This window comes from Palaemon carinicauda, chromosome 23 (assembly GCF_036898095.1).
Source record: "Palaemon carinicauda isolate YSFRI2023 chromosome 23, ASM3689809v2, whole genome shotgun sequence".
NCBI classification, from domain to species: Eukaryota; Metazoa; Arthropoda; class Malacostraca; order Decapoda; family Palaemonidae; genus Palaemon; species Palaemon carinicauda.
The window spans coordinates 53,143,195-53,163,071 of NC_090747.1; the positions used below are offsets into that span (position 1 = coordinate 53,143,195).

The 19,877-nt window shown below is 37.6% G+C and overlaps 1 protein-coding gene across 1 annotated transcript; it reads left to right on the top strand.

Moving 5' to 3' along the window:
* The first annotated feature begins 10,935 nt into the window (after window positions 1-10,935).
* LOC137617582 (uncharacterized) lies at window positions 10,936-17,246 on the top strand. The gene is made up of 6 exons (XM_068347590.1): window positions 10,936-11,529; window positions 11,592-12,448; window positions 12,610-12,978; window positions 14,798-15,028; window positions 15,776-16,062; window positions 16,969-17,246. The coding sequence occupies exons 1-6, from the start codon at window positions 10,936-10,938 to the stop codon at window positions 17,244-17,246; spliced, it is 2,616 nt and encodes an 871-aa protein (XP_068203691.1).
* The last annotated feature ends 2,631 nt before the right edge of the window (window positions 17,247-19,877 follow it).

The window sequence follows — 19,877 nt, forward strand, 5'->3', positions numbered from 1 at the left end:
TACAAAATAATCTTGAAAGTAGTTTATATACACACACACACACACACATATATATATATATATATATATATATATATATATATATATATATATATATATATATATATATATATATATATATACATATATACATAAATAAATATATATATATATATATATATATATATATATATATATATATATATATATATATATAATATATATATATATATATATATATATATATACACATACACACACATATATATATATATATATATATATATATATATATATATATATATATATATATATACAGTATAACATATATATATATATATATATATATATATATATATATATATATATATATATATATATATATATATATATATATATATATATATATATATATATATATATATATATATATATATATCCGTTTCCCATATTTCAATGAAGGTTGTTGGAACTGTACCAACCGTGTGTCACACAATTGTACAAAATTATTTTGTATATTTTATGCTTGTATCTGCGCTCTTCCCTCGCACTAAAAAGAACCTGAATGATCATGTCTCCGGTTTTGCTCTGAACATTCTCTGTCTCTCGAACATGTTATGGCCTGTTGCCTTGAGGTTTTGTATATATAGAAGAGTGATCCTTAATAAAACTCAGTTGATTGCATCCTGCCTTTTAGTTCACAACTCCTCTCTCGGCCCGTCACATTGGTGACACCGGAAGTCGACTCGCTCCCACTGCCTTCCACCCCCACCTACATCGCCCCTCCATCGTTGGTACTATGACGGAGACGGACTCTACTACAGCAGTTGGCGCTGCGGCCGCCCCATTGAAACTTTCACTGTTCGCCAGCGGAGAAGCGTTTGATTGATTTCAGCGCTCAGAAGTCCAGTTTCGTATCAGGGGCGTGACTCGCTCAACAACCAAAGCGGATTATGTTCTCGCGGCAATACCCGAGTACACCTTCCCAGAAATATCCCACTGACTTTGTGAACAAGGAGACACCCCAATAGTGTATGACGCCCTCAAAACATATCTTCTGCAGCAGTACTCGCCGTCGCCAGCCGCCCGTATAGCAAAGCTTTTTCAGCTCTCGCAACAACCGTTGGGGGACCAAAGGGCTTCGCTTGCCTTTAGGGAAATGACCAGTATCGCTCGCCTTCAACCTGCCGCAGACGGCTCTCCTCGTGAGGTGAACCTACTTCGTGCCCTTTGGATACGCCGTTTACCCGAACCTGTACGCGCTGCCATACCCGATGTCGATAGTTTACCCATAAAGGACTTGATGACCAAAGCCGACGCCCTTAAGGACAGCCACTTCAAGACCTCCATCAACACCTCCACCCCTGACGACGAGGATGCCTATTCAACATCAACCGAAGCTGACATGAATGCCGTAGGACATACACGCCTACACCGTGACGTGCCGAAGTGGCGACACAGCCGCCCACCACCCACCAATCGCTCGCGCCCCAACGAACGACTTCTACAGCCACTTACTACCTCCCATACTCCGCAGTTTTGCTACTACCACTTCAGATTCGGGGCAACCGCAAAAAAAATGTGCCAAGGATTGTAAGTGGCCAAAAAACGTGTAAGTAGGCAATCGCTTATGGCGGTGGCCTCCCATGTTTCTAATCTTTTCTTTTTACAGGATGCAGGAACAAGCGTGCGATTTTTGGTAGACTCGGGTGCTTGTCGTTCTCTTTTGCCAAGGACACTCTTCAAGGCACGACGTAGTCTGTTTACATCTGCCGACGTCCGCTTGGTAGCTGCCAACGGATCAGATACCCACCTACGGTTACGTGAACCTCACATTATGGTTCGGAAACGGTAAATTCAATTGGAAGTTTCTCGTTGCTGACGTCACAATGCCAATCCTCGGTGCGGATTTCCTCTCTCATTTCCACCTTCTGGTCGATGTCGCCCACCGACGATTGGTCAACGCAGACTCGTAGTTGTCGACACCTCTTCAACCCGCCCCCTCTAACCTCGCTCTCCACATCAGCGCACCCACGGATGTCTACGCCCACCTCCTCAGGTCGTACCCGGACGTTTTCCATCCATAACTTCGCCAAACGCCCACGGATCCTGCCAAGCACGGTATTTATCACCATATCAAGACGATGGGACCCCCAGTCTTCGCAAAATTCAGACGTCTGGCACCGGAACGAATGGCAGCCGCCAAACAGATGTTCGCCGAAATGGAGAAAAAGGGCCTTTGCCAAAAGGCCTCCAGCCCATGGTCGTCACCCTTACACATCGTTCTGAAGAAAGTCGGCTCCCTCCGTCCGTGCGGGGATTACAGTCGCCTGAACCTGCAAACAGAATCGGATCACTACCCCCTCCCAAACATTGCCGATGTGACCTCCTACCTGCACAAAGCGAAGGTTTTCTCTACGTTCGACCTCCTGAAGGGGTATTATCAGGTGCCTATGAACCCAGAAGTCATCCCCAAGACCGCCATCACCACTCCGTTTGGTACATACACCTTAAATTACTCCTGTTTTGGCCTTCGTAATGCTGGGGCAACGTTTCAACGTCTCATGGATGACTTCTTAGGGGACCTCCCTTTCTGTGTATGTTATGTGGACGACATACTTGTGTTCTCCTCCTCAAAAGAGGAACACCTCCGTCACCTGCGCATCGTGCTCGACCGCCTAGAACAAAACGGCCTTGTAGTCCGATACGACAAGTGTACCTTTGGCGCCAACGAAGTGTCGTTCTTAGGGCACCGTATCACTCCTGAAGGAGTCCATCCCCTCCCTGAGAAGGTAGCAGCCGTTCAGAACTTCCCCACACCCTCGACCGTCAAAGCTCTGCAGGAATTTTTGGGCATGATCAACTATTATCACCGTTTTCTGCCAACCATTGCCGCCACTCTTGCTCCCCTCTACGCCTCCCTCAAGGGCAAGCCAAAGGACCTGAAGTGGGGTCCCCTTCAAGAAGCAGCCTTCTGCAATGCAAAGAAGGCCCTAGTGCGGCTCTCACTTTTCCTATCCCACACGCCCCTCTCCTTCTCTCCACCGATGCCAGTGACGTTGCTATTAGTGCAGTACTCGAGCAGGTGGTCAAAGGCTCCCCTCTCCTTCTCTCCACCGATGCCAGTGACGTTGCTATTAGTGCAGTACTCGAGCAGGTGGTCAAAGGCTCGCCCCGCCCATTGGCTTTCTTCAGCAGAAAACTGTCCAAGGCAGAATCGGGTTATTCTACCTTCGATCGAGAATTGCTGGCATTGCACTTGGCTGTCCGTCACTTTCGCCATTTCTTAGAAGGTACGCCCTTCGTCATTCGCACAGACCACATGCCTCTGGTGCACGCCTTCACTCGACAGTCTGACGCCTGGTCCGCCCGTCAACGCCGACATCTCTCCGCCGTGGCTGAATACAATTGCACTCTCCAATACGTCTGTGGGAAAATTAATCCCGTTGCCGATGCCCTGTCAGGAAACACGTTGGCTGCCGTTCAACTGGGATTGGATTACAACGCCCTGGCTAAAGCCCAACGACAGGATCCAGAGTATTAAGCTTGAAGGACATCCTGCACGTCCCTTCGTTGGGAAGATTTTCCCCTCGAAGACTCCAACACCACCCTCCTCTGTGACGTCAGTACTGGTAGACCGCGACCTTGGATTCCTGCTCCCATGCGCCGACAGGTGTTTGATTTCATTCACAGCCTTTCACATCCCTCGTGCCATTCTACTGCACAGCTGCTGAAGGCAAAGTTCATTTGGCACGGCATTTCTAAGGATGCTAAGGATTGGGTCCGCGCCTGTACTTCTTGCCAAACTTCCAAAGTACATCGACACACGGATTCAGGAGTGGGCACCTTTCCTCAACCTCAGCTTCGTTTCGCAAACATTCACGTCGACGTTGTAGGCCCCCTACCCACATCACAAGGACATCGTTACCTGTTTACCATCATCGACCGCTCCACTCGTTGGCCTGAAGCCATTCCCATGGAAACTGCAACGTCCGCCTCATGTACATCTGCCTTACTCCCTGGATGGATTTCAAGATTCAGTATCCCTGAGCATATTACTTCTGACAGGGGAACCACTTTCACCACTCAATTGTGGACGTCATTAGCGAATCTCCTGGGCATCACCCTACATCAGACAACGGCCTACAACCCCGCTGCCAATGGAATGGTTGAACGTTTTCATCGCAGTCCTCAAAGCAGCTTTGTTGTCCCGCTGCAAGGATTGCAACTGGTTTACTCAACTTCCCTGGGTCCTCCTGGGACTAAGGACCACTCCTAAAGACGCCCTCGACATCTCGGCAGCTGAAATGGTGTATGGCGACCCGTTGCTCGTCCCTGCCGAATTTTTTCCTTCTACAACCTCCTCCGACGATCTCCAGCGCATACGTCACGTTGTGGGAAAGTTTACTCCGTGCCGCCAGACTTACAAGCCCCCAGCGAAGCATCACATACCAACGGACTTGCACTCTGCAACGCACGTCTTCCTGCGCAACGACACTAGCAAGCCACCACTAATGCCCCCTTACACGGGCCCTTTCCTTGTGATCCGACGCAATCCGAGAGTATTCCTACTAAACATTCGGGGCAAAGAAGACTGGGTCTCCATTGATCGTCTAAAACCTGCTTATCTTCTGCCAGATGACCCGCCTACAGTTCGCCTCTCTAGATCAGGGCGCCCTATTTAACATGTGCAGTATGTCTTTTTTAGGGGGGGAGCCATGTACCAACCGTGTGTCACACAATTGTACATAATTATTTTGTATATATTATGCTTGTATCTGCGCTCTTCCCTCGCACTAAAAAGAACCTGAATGATCATGTCTCCGGTTTTGCTCTGAACATTGTCTGTCTCTCGAACATGTTATGTCCTGTTGCCTTGAGGTTTTGTATATAAAGAAGAGAGTTCCTTAATAAAACTCAGTTGATTGCATCCTGCCTTTTAGTTCACAACTCCTCTCTTGGCCCGTCACAGAACCATTTGGCTTGAATATTAAAAGAACCTGAAATGATTTTAACAGTTGTCGAGTTTGTAGATCAAATAACTTAAAACGTTCCATTCTCCATCTATATCAAATTTGTGTTAGTGTTGAAATTTTAATTCCCATAGCTGTACTGCTTAAGGGCTATCTATACCCTTCTGAATACATGAAACTCAATGTCAGATGTGGTCTTACTAGTGATGCATACAGAAGTAGTACAATGTCTTTGTACCTGCATTTGGAATGTCTCTGTTCATAACCAATTGGTGTCTGTGTTTTGTTTTAAATTATTATGTTTTATTTGTTGATCTTTAAGGGTTTTTTCTGATATTGATGTTGCGATTTTCTTTCCGGTTCCACACTTTATATTTCCTTACTAAACAGCGAATAATCTGTTTGTGGGTTACTATACCCTATGATCACAAATTTGCCTTCCACACAATTGAAGATAACTTTTATCATATATGCTATATATGTGGAAAATTAATGCAGACTTGTCACAGCGGATCTCTTTTGTATAAAACCATGTTATTCTATTGAATTTACCAAATTTGATTAAAAAGCTAGACGCACTGAGTCTTTCTATGCCCGGTTCTTCTTCTGGTCTCTTCTTGTAGGTTGGAGGAACATGAGAGAGAGAGAGAGAGAGAGAGAGAGAGAGAGAGAGAGAGAGAGAGAGAGAGAGAGAGAGAGAGAGAGAGAGAGAGAGAGAGAGAGAGAATCTTCCCATACTTACACATACCAAGTAGCTTCCAGGTCTTATCTTGTCAAAATTATATTACCATAGAATAATGTTGGAATTTTATTCCAGATCTGAATACAATTGAAAAATATTTTTTAAGCCATACATTTTAATAAATGGAATTGCAGAATTTGAAACTTGACAAAGGAAAGAAAAAAAAATATCTGATGACTTTACATTAGCAATACAAAATAGGTACTCCATGCTACAAGATGGAATGGATGTAAGTAATGAAGAAATGAACAGTAATTTAACAAAATTTGTAGTGGAATCAGATATAGAGAGAGGTGGTAAAGTTCCTGAACAAGATCATGAAAAACTATCAGCTAAGAAAAAAAAAAAACTTTGGAAAGGGTGGCAAAATTCATGATAGATGCGATATAATTAGCAAAATTGTCCAAAACAACAAACAAACTGAAAACTCAAAACATTCGTAAAGACAATCAGACTACAATTGATGAAACAATAAAAAAAGGAAGAAGCATCCAACTGATGCAAAGAAGATGGATGGTAGGATGTAAAGGGAAAATAATACCAACAAATGCGGTGGAGTGATAGAACAAAATAGAGGATTTCCACACATTGCTATAGAATAGTAATGTAAGAAATATGGTTAATAATATAAAAAATGAAAAACATGAGCTAGTCTGAGATGCAATAGTAGGGGAAGTAAAGAAATTATTAAAGGGCATGAAAAGAAGCAAAACAACAAGAAAAGATGGTCTAATAATTGATTTAAAATAGATGAAGGACATTTTGTAGTGATAAATCTTGCTAAACTTTACACAATTTGTCTGCAAGAATGCTTAATACCTAAAGGTTGTATAAACTTATCATTATATTACTTGTAAATAGGGAGTCATAAAAGACCTGAAGAATTATCGATCAAAAATCTTACTCTCCTTAATGTCGAAAATATTTATTAATATCATATTAGGCCATATTAGAAAGACCAGATAAACTTTAATCAACCAATAAGACATGCATGAATTAGAAGTGCGTATTTAACAACTGCCCTTTATCCATGTAATTAACCAGCTAATGAAAGAATCAATAGGAATATGACAAACCCTCATGTGTGTCATTTATAAATTATGAACAAGCTTTAGATTCCGTTAAAATTTTGGCAGTAATAAAAGCCCTTAAAAGACAAGGAATAGATTAATCTTATATTGGAATACTTGAATATATCTACACACGAGGCACAGCAATCCTAAATCTACGTAAAGATAGTGAGAATATTCCGATTGAGAATGGAACTAGACAGGAAGACCCCAACTCTCCTAAGTTTATCACAGCATGGCTAGAAGAAGCTTTGGAAATTTTAAACATGAAAAATAGAGAATATTAGTGTGGAAAGCTTTAACAACTTAAGATTAAATTGCAGATGATAAAGTTGTGTTTAGTGAATTATGGTAGAAATTATAAAAGAGGAAGGAAAATTTGTATAGAAAAAGTATAGCTGTAATCCTGGAATTGAATAGAAGTAAATTGAAGAAATCATTCAATGGAAATGCAGAGACAGAAAATAAAATCTCCATAAGAGAGCTTTTGGTAAACTAAATGACATTATGAAAAAGAGCAAAATGAAAAGGAGAACAAACTGAAATAAAAGATATTCCAACAATATATAAGAGAAAGAATTCGATATGGATAGGACATATAATGAAAATAAGATATATTATCATAAAAAATAACAGAATGGTTCCCGAGAGATTGTGAAGGAAGCAGGGGAAGGAAGAGAGGATGATTGATTGACGAGCTAAGTAAGTTTCCTGGATTAGATTGGTATAAAAAGGGCATAAACAGACGGGAGAGTAGGGACATGTCTGACGCCTTTATCTTCCTGTAGACTAGTTATGGCTGAATATATATATATATATATATATATATATATATATATATATATATATATATATATATATATATATATATATATATATATATATATATATATATATATATATATATATATATATATATATATATATATATATATATATATATATATATATTTATATACATATATACATATATATATATATATATATATATATATATATATATATATATATATATATATACAGTATATATATATATATATATATATATATATATATATATATATATATATATATATATATATATATATATATATATATATATATATATTAGGTTTTGTGGAATTCTCCTCTGCGATGGAAATATACTGTCAAACACATCACTCTATATATATATATATATATATATATATATATATATATATATATATATATATATATATATATATATATATATATATATATATATATATATATATATATATATATATATATATATATATAAAGTGATGTGTTTGACAGTATGTTTCCATCGCAGAGGAAAATTCCACAAAACCTAACATTTAAGAATGTTGATAGAGCAAAATTAAATCTTGCTTGCAAAAAGCTGGTCAGTACCATTTGAGTGATCAGTAGAGAAGGTAATCACCTGAGAGTATCGGCTGTACAGAGTATTCACAATCGTTTTTGAGTTAAAGGAAAAAAAGCCATGTTTCAACGTCTCATTATCCATTGACATGGGACATATTGGTGTCAGGTGTACAAATACCTGTGTTTGTGTATGATGTGAGTGAAGTTGTTCTTTAAGCCGGTAAAATAAGAGTTCAAGATGCCTAGATACGCGAGAATTGACATAGCAGACGCTGCTGCTCCCGGAGATGAAAACGACGGAGCAGTTAGTTAAAGTGATGCTGATGAAGACTATAGACGAGAGAAACGGACACAAAACTTAGAAAATAGGTTAGATAACCTAGTTGACTTAATGAAGAGATTCTTAGTTAAACGAGAGGAGGAGTAGCGCACAACCACAGCTTAACCGACGTACATAAACGAAGTCCGAACGCGCACAATTGAAAGAACAGATGCACAGCCAAGTGAAGAGACGCAAAACGTAGTTCGAAAATTACCAGAACCAAAGGCAAGTGTTAGACCTTTTGATGAGTAGCGGTCAAATGAAGGGTTCAAATCGATTGAAGTGTCTTTGAGAGATTTTGAAGTAGCTATATATGGGTGGTCTGAAAGAGAAAAAGCAAATCAAGTAATTAGATTGCTGAAAGATGCTCTGGAAATGGAGGTAATGTGGTAGCTACAAGACAGTTTAAGAAGTTATTCTAGAGTAAAACGATGATTTATTGAGAAATACAACTTACCCGATGGTAGAAAAGGAGACATAAAAGAAAATTCCAAACCCAGATTTCGGAAAGGTGATTCCATTCTTAGGTTTGTAACTTGTATTTTGTCAATCTCACAAAAAGGTGATAGAAAATTAAATGCCCGTAAATTTATTCACAGATTAGTAAACCCGTATTTGTGTGGTTATTTATTCAATGACGATTGCTCGTTAGCAGATGTATTGATGACCATGCAAAATATTTTAGACAGTTGGCCAAAAAAAAATAACTGAGAATAACTGGCCTGATTCCGATAAGGTTGCAGCCATGAGAGGCACTCACCAACCCCCAAAGAGGGAGAGGGAAGAATCCAGTCAGCACGTGAGAAGAGTCTTCAGATGTCGCCTATTGTGACTTAAGATGGAATCACGATAGTGTATTTATAAAGACCATTAAGCAGTAATTTATCTTTTATTTTGTAAGGGAAATATTATGAACATTATGCAATGTGAGATGCGTAGAGAATTATAATTGTTGTATTGAATTATTTGTAATAATATACTATTTCTTTTTAGTCGAAGTTTTTTTGAAAGGTAAAATATATTCAATAGTTGTTTGACTCTAAGCAATTGTTGAGGAGTTGTTAGAGTTTGTTTTGACGAATGCGGGTTGCGCATGCGTGGATCATCAGTCGTCTTTGAGTAATATAACTCAGAACAAGTTAGTACTGGCTCACCAGTGTTACGAATAGGGTCTTGGTTACCCTGCGGTATATCAAGGGGAGGGGGGAAATTAACATACATCCAAGAGAGTTCTTACCATCATGGATTTAAGCTAAGACAAAATTTTATAAGTGTTTTGTTATGTTAGTGATATTGAAGGGCATGCATACACGTTAGATATCGTTACTAGCAGACATTTGCAAAATAAGACTATACGTCGGTTGCCGGATAGGAATTTTTACAATGAATAGTTAAGGTTAGTAATAAATATGAATGTTTTTATTCCTGGTCAAATAATAATTTAAACACAACGCAATATCTCGATTCATTGAATGAAAGGACCAGAAAAGAATCCTTGAAAAACTGTTAAAGAACCTGGTAATAGGTAAACCGAATTGGGGTAAGTTTGGCTTTCCCTATTTATTGAAGATTCTATATGTTTACTATTTTGGATTCTTTTGAGTAAAGATATAATGGTGCCGTGACCAGGATTATTGCGGGTGATGATTGATACCGATTGATAACGTATATATTTAGCATTGATATTGGTGTTAATACGTGAATATGTTTGATGAGTGTTTTTACCAATATTGCGTGTTATGAGAAAGTGTTCGTTGCGTCGGGTAGTTATGACTAGGTTGGTATTGCAATTTAGAAAACCGTTGACGTCGTACTTTTTTGCCGTGAATCATATGAGGAGATTGAAAATTTTATATGCATTATACTTTCTGAATTGATCAGTATTAATCGTTGCCACTAATTAAAAACATTTAAGTATGAAAATTATTTTCCCCTAGTTGTGATTTTTATTGAAAAATAATTTAAAGATGGAAATAATAGTCTTGTTAAGTTGTTGAGTCTCGGCAATTCGTCAGTAGTTGAAAGTGAAGTTAATAAATTGATTCTTTCCTATGGTGCAATTTTCAAGTTGTGTAAGTTTGCGCCGACATTGATAATATTGTTGTCGCAATGGCGGCCATTCCGTCAATGATCGGGAATCCACTGATGGGTTAAACTATTCTCGGCGTTAATTAGGAATAACATTGTCGCACAGGCAGCCATCTTGTTAATGACCGAGCAGTTAAGTTGAAGTTGTTTAAAACGAAAATGGGAAAGAATTTAATATAGTTGTGCAGTTGAAAATAATGTATATAATTATGGTGTTAATTTTTGAATTGAATTTCTCTTGAAGTGTGTTAATTAACTGTATTCAATGGAGTGGTTATATATGAAAAAAAAATTGTTGAAATTGTATATTCTATATTAAGGGTTGTTTGTTGAAATTGCTGAAAATTTGGAAATTTATTGGTTTTAGCTAGTTTGATAATTATCTTTGGAAAAATGTCTGATAAAGAAGCTTTGGTGAGGTCACGAGGTGGTTACAAGGGTGTGATCACCAAATGGATAAATAGGATAGACTCTGCTATTGCTGCAGGTAATGTTATTACATTGTCTTCAATTAAAGATTTAATTATGAAACAAATGAAGACTGTGCACGACCTGAATGAAAATATATTAGCCTTAACCACTGAAGAAGAGCGAATGAAAGAGGTGGAATCGCAAGCAGACTATGAAGTAGTAATTGGGGAACATTGGTATAAGTTGATCAATGCCATCACAGCGATATCAGGAAGCGGTTCTTCTGGAAATCCTCCGACCACACATAAGACGAATGTTAGATTGCCAAAATTGGATCTCCCACATTTCACTGGAGATGTGTTGGAGTGGAATTCCTTTTGGGAATTATACAATATGTCGGTACACCAGCGAGGGGCTTTAGAACTAATTCAGAAATTCTCATATCTGCAAAGTTTGCTCACAGGAGATGCTCTGAAACTGATTTCAGGATTTAAGTTGGATGCTGCGAATTATTCACAAGCTATATCTCTTCTCCGAACCACATATGGGAAAAAGGATGAGATAAAACGAGTTCTAGTAAGAAGATTGCTAGAAATGGAGTCTCCATCTCCTGATTCAGAATCATTGCAATCATTCAGAGCAATTTTGAATGTTCGATCAGATCATTAGAGAGTGAAAACCTGGAGTTGAATGAGCTCTACACTAATTTGCTTCTTGGTAAATTGCCTAAGAGTGTTAGTGAAACTGCAAAACGCAGATGTGGAGATGATCTAAGATCTTTCGTCTCAGCGGATGTAAATAAACCTGGAACTATATCAACAATATCTACATTCACAGTGAATCAATCACAATCTGTTAGACCTATGAGTGAAGGAAATGTGACTAAATTTAGTTCTCAACAAACTAGAAAATGTGCGTTGTGTGAAGGCGAACACTGGTGGACACAGTGTAAAACTTATGCCAGTAGGGATAAGAAACTGAGTCGTCTCGGATTCTTACGATTATGTTTTGTGTGTGCATCGAATAAACACTTTATTGTAGATTGTGAAAAGCAAATTTGTGAGAACGGATGCAGATTAAAACATCATCGTGTATTATGTGATAAACTACAAAGCAGCGAACCAAGTAAATCAACAATTAAATCAGCAAATAAACCTAATAATAATGGTGTGCAATTTGGAACACTTTCCGTAAGTGATCAGGGTCAGAAATCCAAGCAGAGGTCAATTTTACCAACAGCCACAATTGTGTTAAAAGGTAAAGGAAGACATTTGGTACGCCTTCGTGGATTATTGGACACTTGTGCAGAACGAACCTTTATCAGAAGGTCAGCACTTAAAGACGTACAATATAGATCTAAAGGCACGGAAAAAATTGCCTTAGGGGGTTATTTGACAAGTAAACCTGTAAATGAGTATGAGACGGTTAGTGGTTCCATACCTTATAAGGGTAGATTGATTATTATGGATTGTATTGTGGTAGATGAATTACCAGAGTATACTAAGAAATTCAACGTTAAACGGAATTTGAAAACGTTGTGAAAACCAAAATTTGTCTAGCGGACAAGGATTTCGATCTGCCTGTGGACAAACAAGCACCCATTGATACGTTGATAGGCGTTGATAATGTCTATAACATATTATACCCTGGATTCAGAAAAGCTGGGAAACTGATATTGTTACCTACCATATTTGGATATGTTGTGACAGTGTCCTGTAATGCCCCTCCAGTGCAGGAAACCCAGGTAACTGTGTTAAAGCTAGCAACTAACGAAGAAGTAATTGAAGCTACTCATAAATTTGATAATGATATAAAGTATGATTTGGATATTTTGTGGAATTTAGATAAAGTGGGTATTGACTGCAATGAATTGAAAGAGCATGATCGAAAGGTTCTAGAAGACTTTGAAAGTACTATTGTATATTCTGAAATGGAGAAGCAATATGTTGTGGCCTTACCGTGGAAGTCTAATAAGTCGAGGCTTCCATTCAATTTTGGCATGGCGTTGGGCCGGGTTAAGCAACAGTGAGCAAAATTTCAGAAAGATGAAACCTACCTGAACCACTATCAGAAAATCCTGAAGGATCAGGAGGATAGGGGGTTCATTGAAAGGGTAGATAAAAACAATGTGGTTGAAAATTGTCATTATCTCGCACATCATAGTGTTAAGAAAGATAGTGCCACCACTCCAATCAGAATAGTTATTGACTGTTCCTGGAGACAAGGTAAAAATGGATTGAGCCTTAACGACTGTCTGTGGACTGGACCACATATTACGACAGATTTGCTCAAGGTCTTATTGCAGTTCAGGACTAACAACTACGCCTGTATTAGTGATACAGAAAAAGCATTTCTTATGGTGCAATTGAGAGAAGAAGACCGCAATTACACACAGTTTTTATTGTTGCAAGACCCAACGGATCCAAATAGCGAATTAATCATATATATGTTTAGGGTGGTATTGTTTGGTGCTACGTGTTCTCCGTTTCTGTTAAATGCCACTATTAAATCACATGTGGCAGCTGTAAGAAAAGATACGAGTTGTACTGGAATGGTGGATATGATGAGAAGAGACAACCTTCAATTTACTTCCAAAAGTGAAGATGAATTGATAAATTTATTTTTTGGCGCAAACAAAATATTTGCATAGGCGCAATTGTATTTAAAGGAATGGACTAGTAATAATGATCTTTTGAATACTACCGTGGATGCCTATCACATAAAATCATAAGAGAAACAAACCTATAAATTCTTAGGCCTAAATTGGAACATCTCTAATGATGAACTAACAATAACACCTAATCATCTTAAGACCGGTCAAGCAAAACGTGAAATTCTAAGTGCAATTGCCCATATTTATGATCCTTTAGGAATGCATATCCCTATTACGATACGAGCTAGAATTTGTAGAAACCGCAGTTGAAATTGGATGATCTACTTTCAGTTCCTTTATTAGAACAGTGGAATGAGTTGTCCAAAGACTTAGAGAAAAGTCTTAGTATTTCCTTCTCCAGAGGCACTAATCTGGAGAAAACGGATTATCTCCACATTTTCTGTGATGCTAGCATAACAGCTTATGGTTGTGTGGCCTATCGAGAAAGTGGCAAAACTTTGTCTCTGATTATGGCAAAGGGTAGAGTAGCACCCATTTAAGAGTTGACTGTACCTAAATTAGAATTAATGGCTTTGTTGTTAGGTGCAAGATTGTGTGATTTTATTGTTGAAACTTTTGAAGAAAATAGATTTGAGAAAATAATAATTTGGTCTGATAGTAAAGTTGCCCAGGGATGGTTAGTGACAAAGAATAATTTGCCAGTATTTGTGAAAAATAGAGTATTGGAAATTAAATCTGTAACTGCGGGGATTGTCTTTTCTTACGTCCCATCTTCAGAAAACCCTAGCGACTCGATTATTAGAGGAAAAAGGACAGAAAAAGTAAGAAATAACTCCTTTTGGTGGGAGGGAACTCCCTGGTTAAAATCAGAAAACCATACCTATCCTATTGACAGGACATGGGTGAAAGAAGCACAAGCACAGGATGAAGTTATTCAAGTCCATCTTGTAGGGAACAGTGAAAAAACTGATCTGCTGAACTGGGAAAGATTTAGTAGAGTGGATAAATTTTGTAAAACTATAGCTTGGATTAGGCGATTTATTCACAATTGCAAATCAACTGGCCGTAGAGAAATTGGAAGTTTAATGCTGGAAGAACTTCAACAAGCTAAAAATAAAATGATTATCTTCTTACAAAAGGAATACTTTCCAGAAGAATATAAAGCTTTGGAAAAAGGGGGTAAAGTTTTAAAATTGACCTTATGAGTACAATTGAATCTCTTTTTGGAAGAAGGAATTATAAGATGCAGAGGAAGATTGGAACATGTCGCAAAGGTGGCGGAAATAAAATTACCAATCTTACTGCCGAAAAGTTGTTTTCTCACAAAATTGATAGTAAGGGAGCATCACTGTTTGCAAGCTCACATGGGAGTAAATACAACCGTGGCAAGTGTGAGACAGGGATACTGGGTCCCACAGCTTTGTCAACTATCCAAAAGTGTAATTCATCATTGTATAATCTGTAAGAAAACACAAGGGAGACCCTACCGTGTAAATATTGCTCCACCATTACCACAATTTTGGGTGCTGAGAAAACAACCCTTTAGCATTACGGGGGTAGATTACACAGGAGCGTTGTTGACCAAGGAGAAACAGCAAAATCCTGAAAAGGCCTATATTGTGTTGTTTACTTGTCCAGTTACTAGAGGAATCCATATCGAATTAGTAAAAGATCTGTCCTCGATTCGTTTCTTATGGTGTTCCGAAAGTTTTGTAGCCATCGGGGATTTCCTTCTTTAATGCTAAGTGACGATGCTACTACCTTTGTATGAACTTCAGTTTATTTGAAAAACAGGGCAGAAAGTTCCTTATGGCAAGAACACCTGAATACTATCGAATGTAAATAGAAGTTCATACCAGCCAGAGCACCTTGGTTTGGAGCTATATGGGAAAGATTGATTGGTCTTCTGAAAACATGTCTAAAGAAAGTAATAGGTCAGGCCTTTCTCAGCTTTAGTGAACTTTCCTGTGTTGTTACTGAACTTGAAGCAATTATTGATGACAGACCCTTAAGTTATACTTCGGGAGATCTAGACCAGTTGGATATTCTGACGCCCAATCATTTGATTTTAGGACGTAGATTGAGATCTTTCCCTAGGGAATTCATAGATTGGAAAGTTGAAACTAAGGACCCTCTGTATGGCAAATAAAAGGATGTTGGAAAGCGATTTTTGTACATCACAAAAAAATATGATGACCTGTGGGAAAGGTGGGAGAGACAATATTTAACTACTCTCAGAGAAACTCATCGGGTAGGAATCAGACACGAATCTTGGCCCAAAATGGGAGATGTTGTGTTGATACACGATGAAGTACCGAGAAGTCATTGGAAGCTTGGTCAAATTGTCAAATTACACGTGGGACCGGATGATGTCTTGCGCGTGGTTACTTTAAAAACCCCACAAGGTCAAGTAATGAGACCTGTTGTCAAGCTATATCCTTTGGAATTATGGCAAGAGAATGATGTTATCATAACTGAGAAAACTGATAACAAGAGTACCCGACGGAGCAGGAATACAGCACAGGCGGCTACTGAGGCCAGAAGAGCCCTCATTCAAGCAGGACAATTATAACTGTAAATATTGTTTCAGTTTGTTGGGAGTGTATCATGACTTAAGATGGAATCACGATAGTGTATTTATAAAGACCAGTAAGCAGTCATTTATCTTTTATTTTGTAAGGTAAATATCATGAACATTATGCAATGTGAGATGTGTAGAAAATTATAATTGTTGTATTGAATTGTTTGTAATAGTATACAATTTCTTTTTGGTCGAAGTTTTTTGAAAGGTAAAATATATTCAATAGTGGTTTGACTCTAAGCAATCGCTAACGAGTTGTTAAAGTTTGTTTTGACGAATGCGGGTCGCGCATGCGTGGATCTCAGTCGTCTTTGAGTAATATAACTCAAAACGAGTTAGTACTGGCTCACCAGTGTTACGAATAGGGTCTTGGTTACCCTGTGGTATCTCAAGGGGAGGGGGAAAATTAACACACCACCAAGAGAGTTCTTACCATCATGGATTTAAGCTAAGACAAAATTTTATAAGTGTTTTCTTATGTTAGTGACATTGAAGGGCATGCATGCACGTTAGATATCGTTACTAGCAGACATTTCTAGAATAAGACTATACTTCGGGTTGCCGGATAGGAAATTTTACAATGAATAGTTAAGGTTAGTAATAAATATGAATATTCTTATTCCTGATCAAATAATAATTTAAACACAACGCAATATCTCGATTTATTGAATGAAAGGAACAGAAAAGAATCCTTGAAAAAAAAAACTGTTTAAGAACCTGGGAATATGTAAACCGAATTGGGGTAAGTTTGGCTTTCCATATTTATTGAAGATTCTATATGTTTACTATTTTGGATTCTTTTGAGTAAATATATCGCCAGTGTGGGAGAGGGGCATCGATGAGTGGAGTGCCCCACCCAAGGATCCACCCGCTGGTAAACTTATTACTCCAACGGTCATCTATCTCGAGAGTGCCCAGAAAAAAACACCGAGTGTGGCTGGGCTGTGGTGCACGCACAACACCCCCTACCCAACATCAAAGGAAATGGAAACAGAGAAAGGAAGGGGGAGACGAGGGAGATCGATACCCCCCTGCATGACATCAGAAGCAACGGTAGAGGAAGCGGTGGGAGTGGCTACGACGGATTTGGTACACTAGGCACTGGGTCCTCCATTGGTACCCATGACCTCACCCCCACAGCATCAGGGACAGGAGCAGGGGGCTGTAGTATTGCAAGCGAGGTCGTTGGCACGTGCCCCATATATCCTAATGGGCGGCTAGAAATTTTAGCAGTTATAGTTTTAGGAGAGCTCTTCTATGATTGTTGCAAACTCGTATTCTTGGGTCCTCTTCGTCTGTTACAAAAACTCTAAAACTAATAAAAGGCCAAAGTAACCATTCAATTATGTATTGAATTTTATTTCACGATCCACATATAGACTTTTGTTCGATATATGATACAAAGCTCCTAAAAGTATGGTAATACAGAGTTATGATATACTCCTCATATTCAGTATATGAGAAAAACGCTTCAAGGAGTAATCCAGAGAGGCAATAACATAGATCCAAGTGTCTGAAGGCTTACTTCTCGAACAATGTTAGAAATACAATTTCGATCGCTTTAAGTATTGCAACAGTAAGAGTGAAATTACTCTCTCTCTCTCTCTCTCTCTCTCTCTCTCTCTCTCTCTCTCTCTAAGAAAAAAAGTTTTTATCACTTTAAAAGAGCAAATCTTCCTGTGCCATTTCATGATATCATAAAACTAGTTAAAAACTCTCCGTTGTTGTGTTGATAAATATGAATAAAAGGGTGAGATCATAATTTTTTCTTTATTAAAAAATATTCCGAAACTCCTCATGTTAACAATGTCCTGAAACTCTTTGTAAAATTATTGGTTTAGACATCTTAGCCTGAATATTATGACTTAATTTCAAATATGGCATACTAGATCATCTTTCTGTATTTTCTCAGCATTTCTTCTCAAAGGCCACGGAAGGATTAAGATCTTACAAAAGCTCCATTCGTGAAATCTGGTTTAGTGCTGTAGTCTTCCAAAAGGACTTTGTGTCTTCAGGATTGTCTGTTCTATTAGATATGACCCAAATTTATTGATTTTTTTTTGGGGGGGGGGGGTGGGGGGGGGGGGGCAGGGTAGGGGGCTCGTTAATCATCTACTAGGGGAAATATACTGCGATTTAATTGTTATTTTATAATATATTATATTTTTAAACAATGGTACCTTCTTGAATTATGGAACAAACTTTGACTAAACTAAAAAACCAAATGTTGTAAAGAATACGTAAAATATCAAAATAAATCTGCAAATCAAATCACTCTTCAACTCTAGTAATGCATCAGAAAGAGTCTTTGCATTATAAAATTTTAATTGAAATTAGCTTTCAACGAAAATCATAATAGAAAACTCGCACTCATGTTAAAACATAATAATTTAAATTCATTTTGTGAATGTATAATTAACGCATATATTCGAAGCGATAATATAGGTTTACTCTATATTCACTCAAATCTTGATGCATTGAAAAAATAGATTGTGGGGGACATAATCTCGATACTGAATGGTTATTCAATGGCGATTGGATTATACATATAGATGTGTATATGTTCATTAGTTTTATTTTCATCTTGCTTAGCAGGGTCGCAGGTGAAAGCGAATCTCTTATGGTTCACCCTCAGGTATGAATAGACCTGTTTATTCTTTCAGAGTGTTTTGGGCATTCTTAATGGTTTGGGGTTCATGTTGATGGTGTGGATAAAATAGAAGATAAAATGCTATTTTGTCTATGATATAAGGAATTCTTGGTATCTTTAGTAATGGCTCGTTTACAATTGAGGGGGTACCGAGAGTTGGAAGATTATCTTACATGTATAGGATTAGTGACCCTTCAAATCAAATCCTGCTGTGTCCTATAGTTCATCTGGCCAATGTCAATAAGGCAAAGCTTCCGTTTCTATAGCGGCCTTTCTCTCGGAAGATTATAAGAGTCAGAATGAAGTGAGTGAGAAATTAATCCCGTTTCTTAATTAATCAATTTATTTTCATAAAATAATATTCAAATTTCAAAGAATTTATCGATTTATATTTTTACATCACTCATTACTACTCTCGTCCGAGTTTCTTATTAAAAGTTAATCAAGGCATTAACATAATTAAATTTTCAAATAATAATAATAATAATAATAATAATAATAATAATAATAAAAATAATAATAATAATAATAATAATAATAATAATAATAATAATAATAATAATAATAATATATCGTGCCAATAAAATTTCATGGAATTCAGAAAAAGTCACTATCTACTCAATAATGACTGGACTAATACTGTACATTACGAAAGAAGATTTTAATTTTTGACTGGGATACATTTTTTTTTTTAATTTTTTTTTACAAAAAAAAAATATTTCATTTTTCTTGATTGAAACATTAAGATAATATTAGATTTATTTTTTATTTCATCTTCCAATACATAGGGTTAGGCAGACAGTCCCTCATGCACAAACACTTACATTTAAAACGAACAGACGAACAAACACGCAAAAATACATGTATGTAGGTGCACATAGCCCATGAAACTTCCTAACCTCTTCGTTAGAATGAAATAATTGTTTATAGTTATTATAAATGTTAGTATCTAAAAGCGATGTAAATGGAACAGAAGATTTTTTAACTATGGTAATGTAAAGTAATTGAAGTGGGAAGAGATGAAGTTGATGCCTTTTAGCTATGCTTTGATTTCATCTGTGATCCTTCATGATTGGAAA

Coding starts and splice junctions, on each gene's coding strand:
- LOC137617582 (XM_068347590.1), top strand. CDS start 10,936: ATGTCTGATAAAGAAGCTTTGGTGAGGTCACGAGGTGGTTACAAGGGT. Junction 12,449..12,609: donor GTGGTAGATGAATTACCAGA/GTATACTAAGAA, acceptor CCCTGGATTCAG/AAAAGCTGGGAAACTGATAT. Junction 15,029..15,775: donor AATTCATCATTGTATAATCT/GTAAGAAAACAC, acceptor CCTGTGGGAAAG/GTGGGAGAGACAATATTTAA.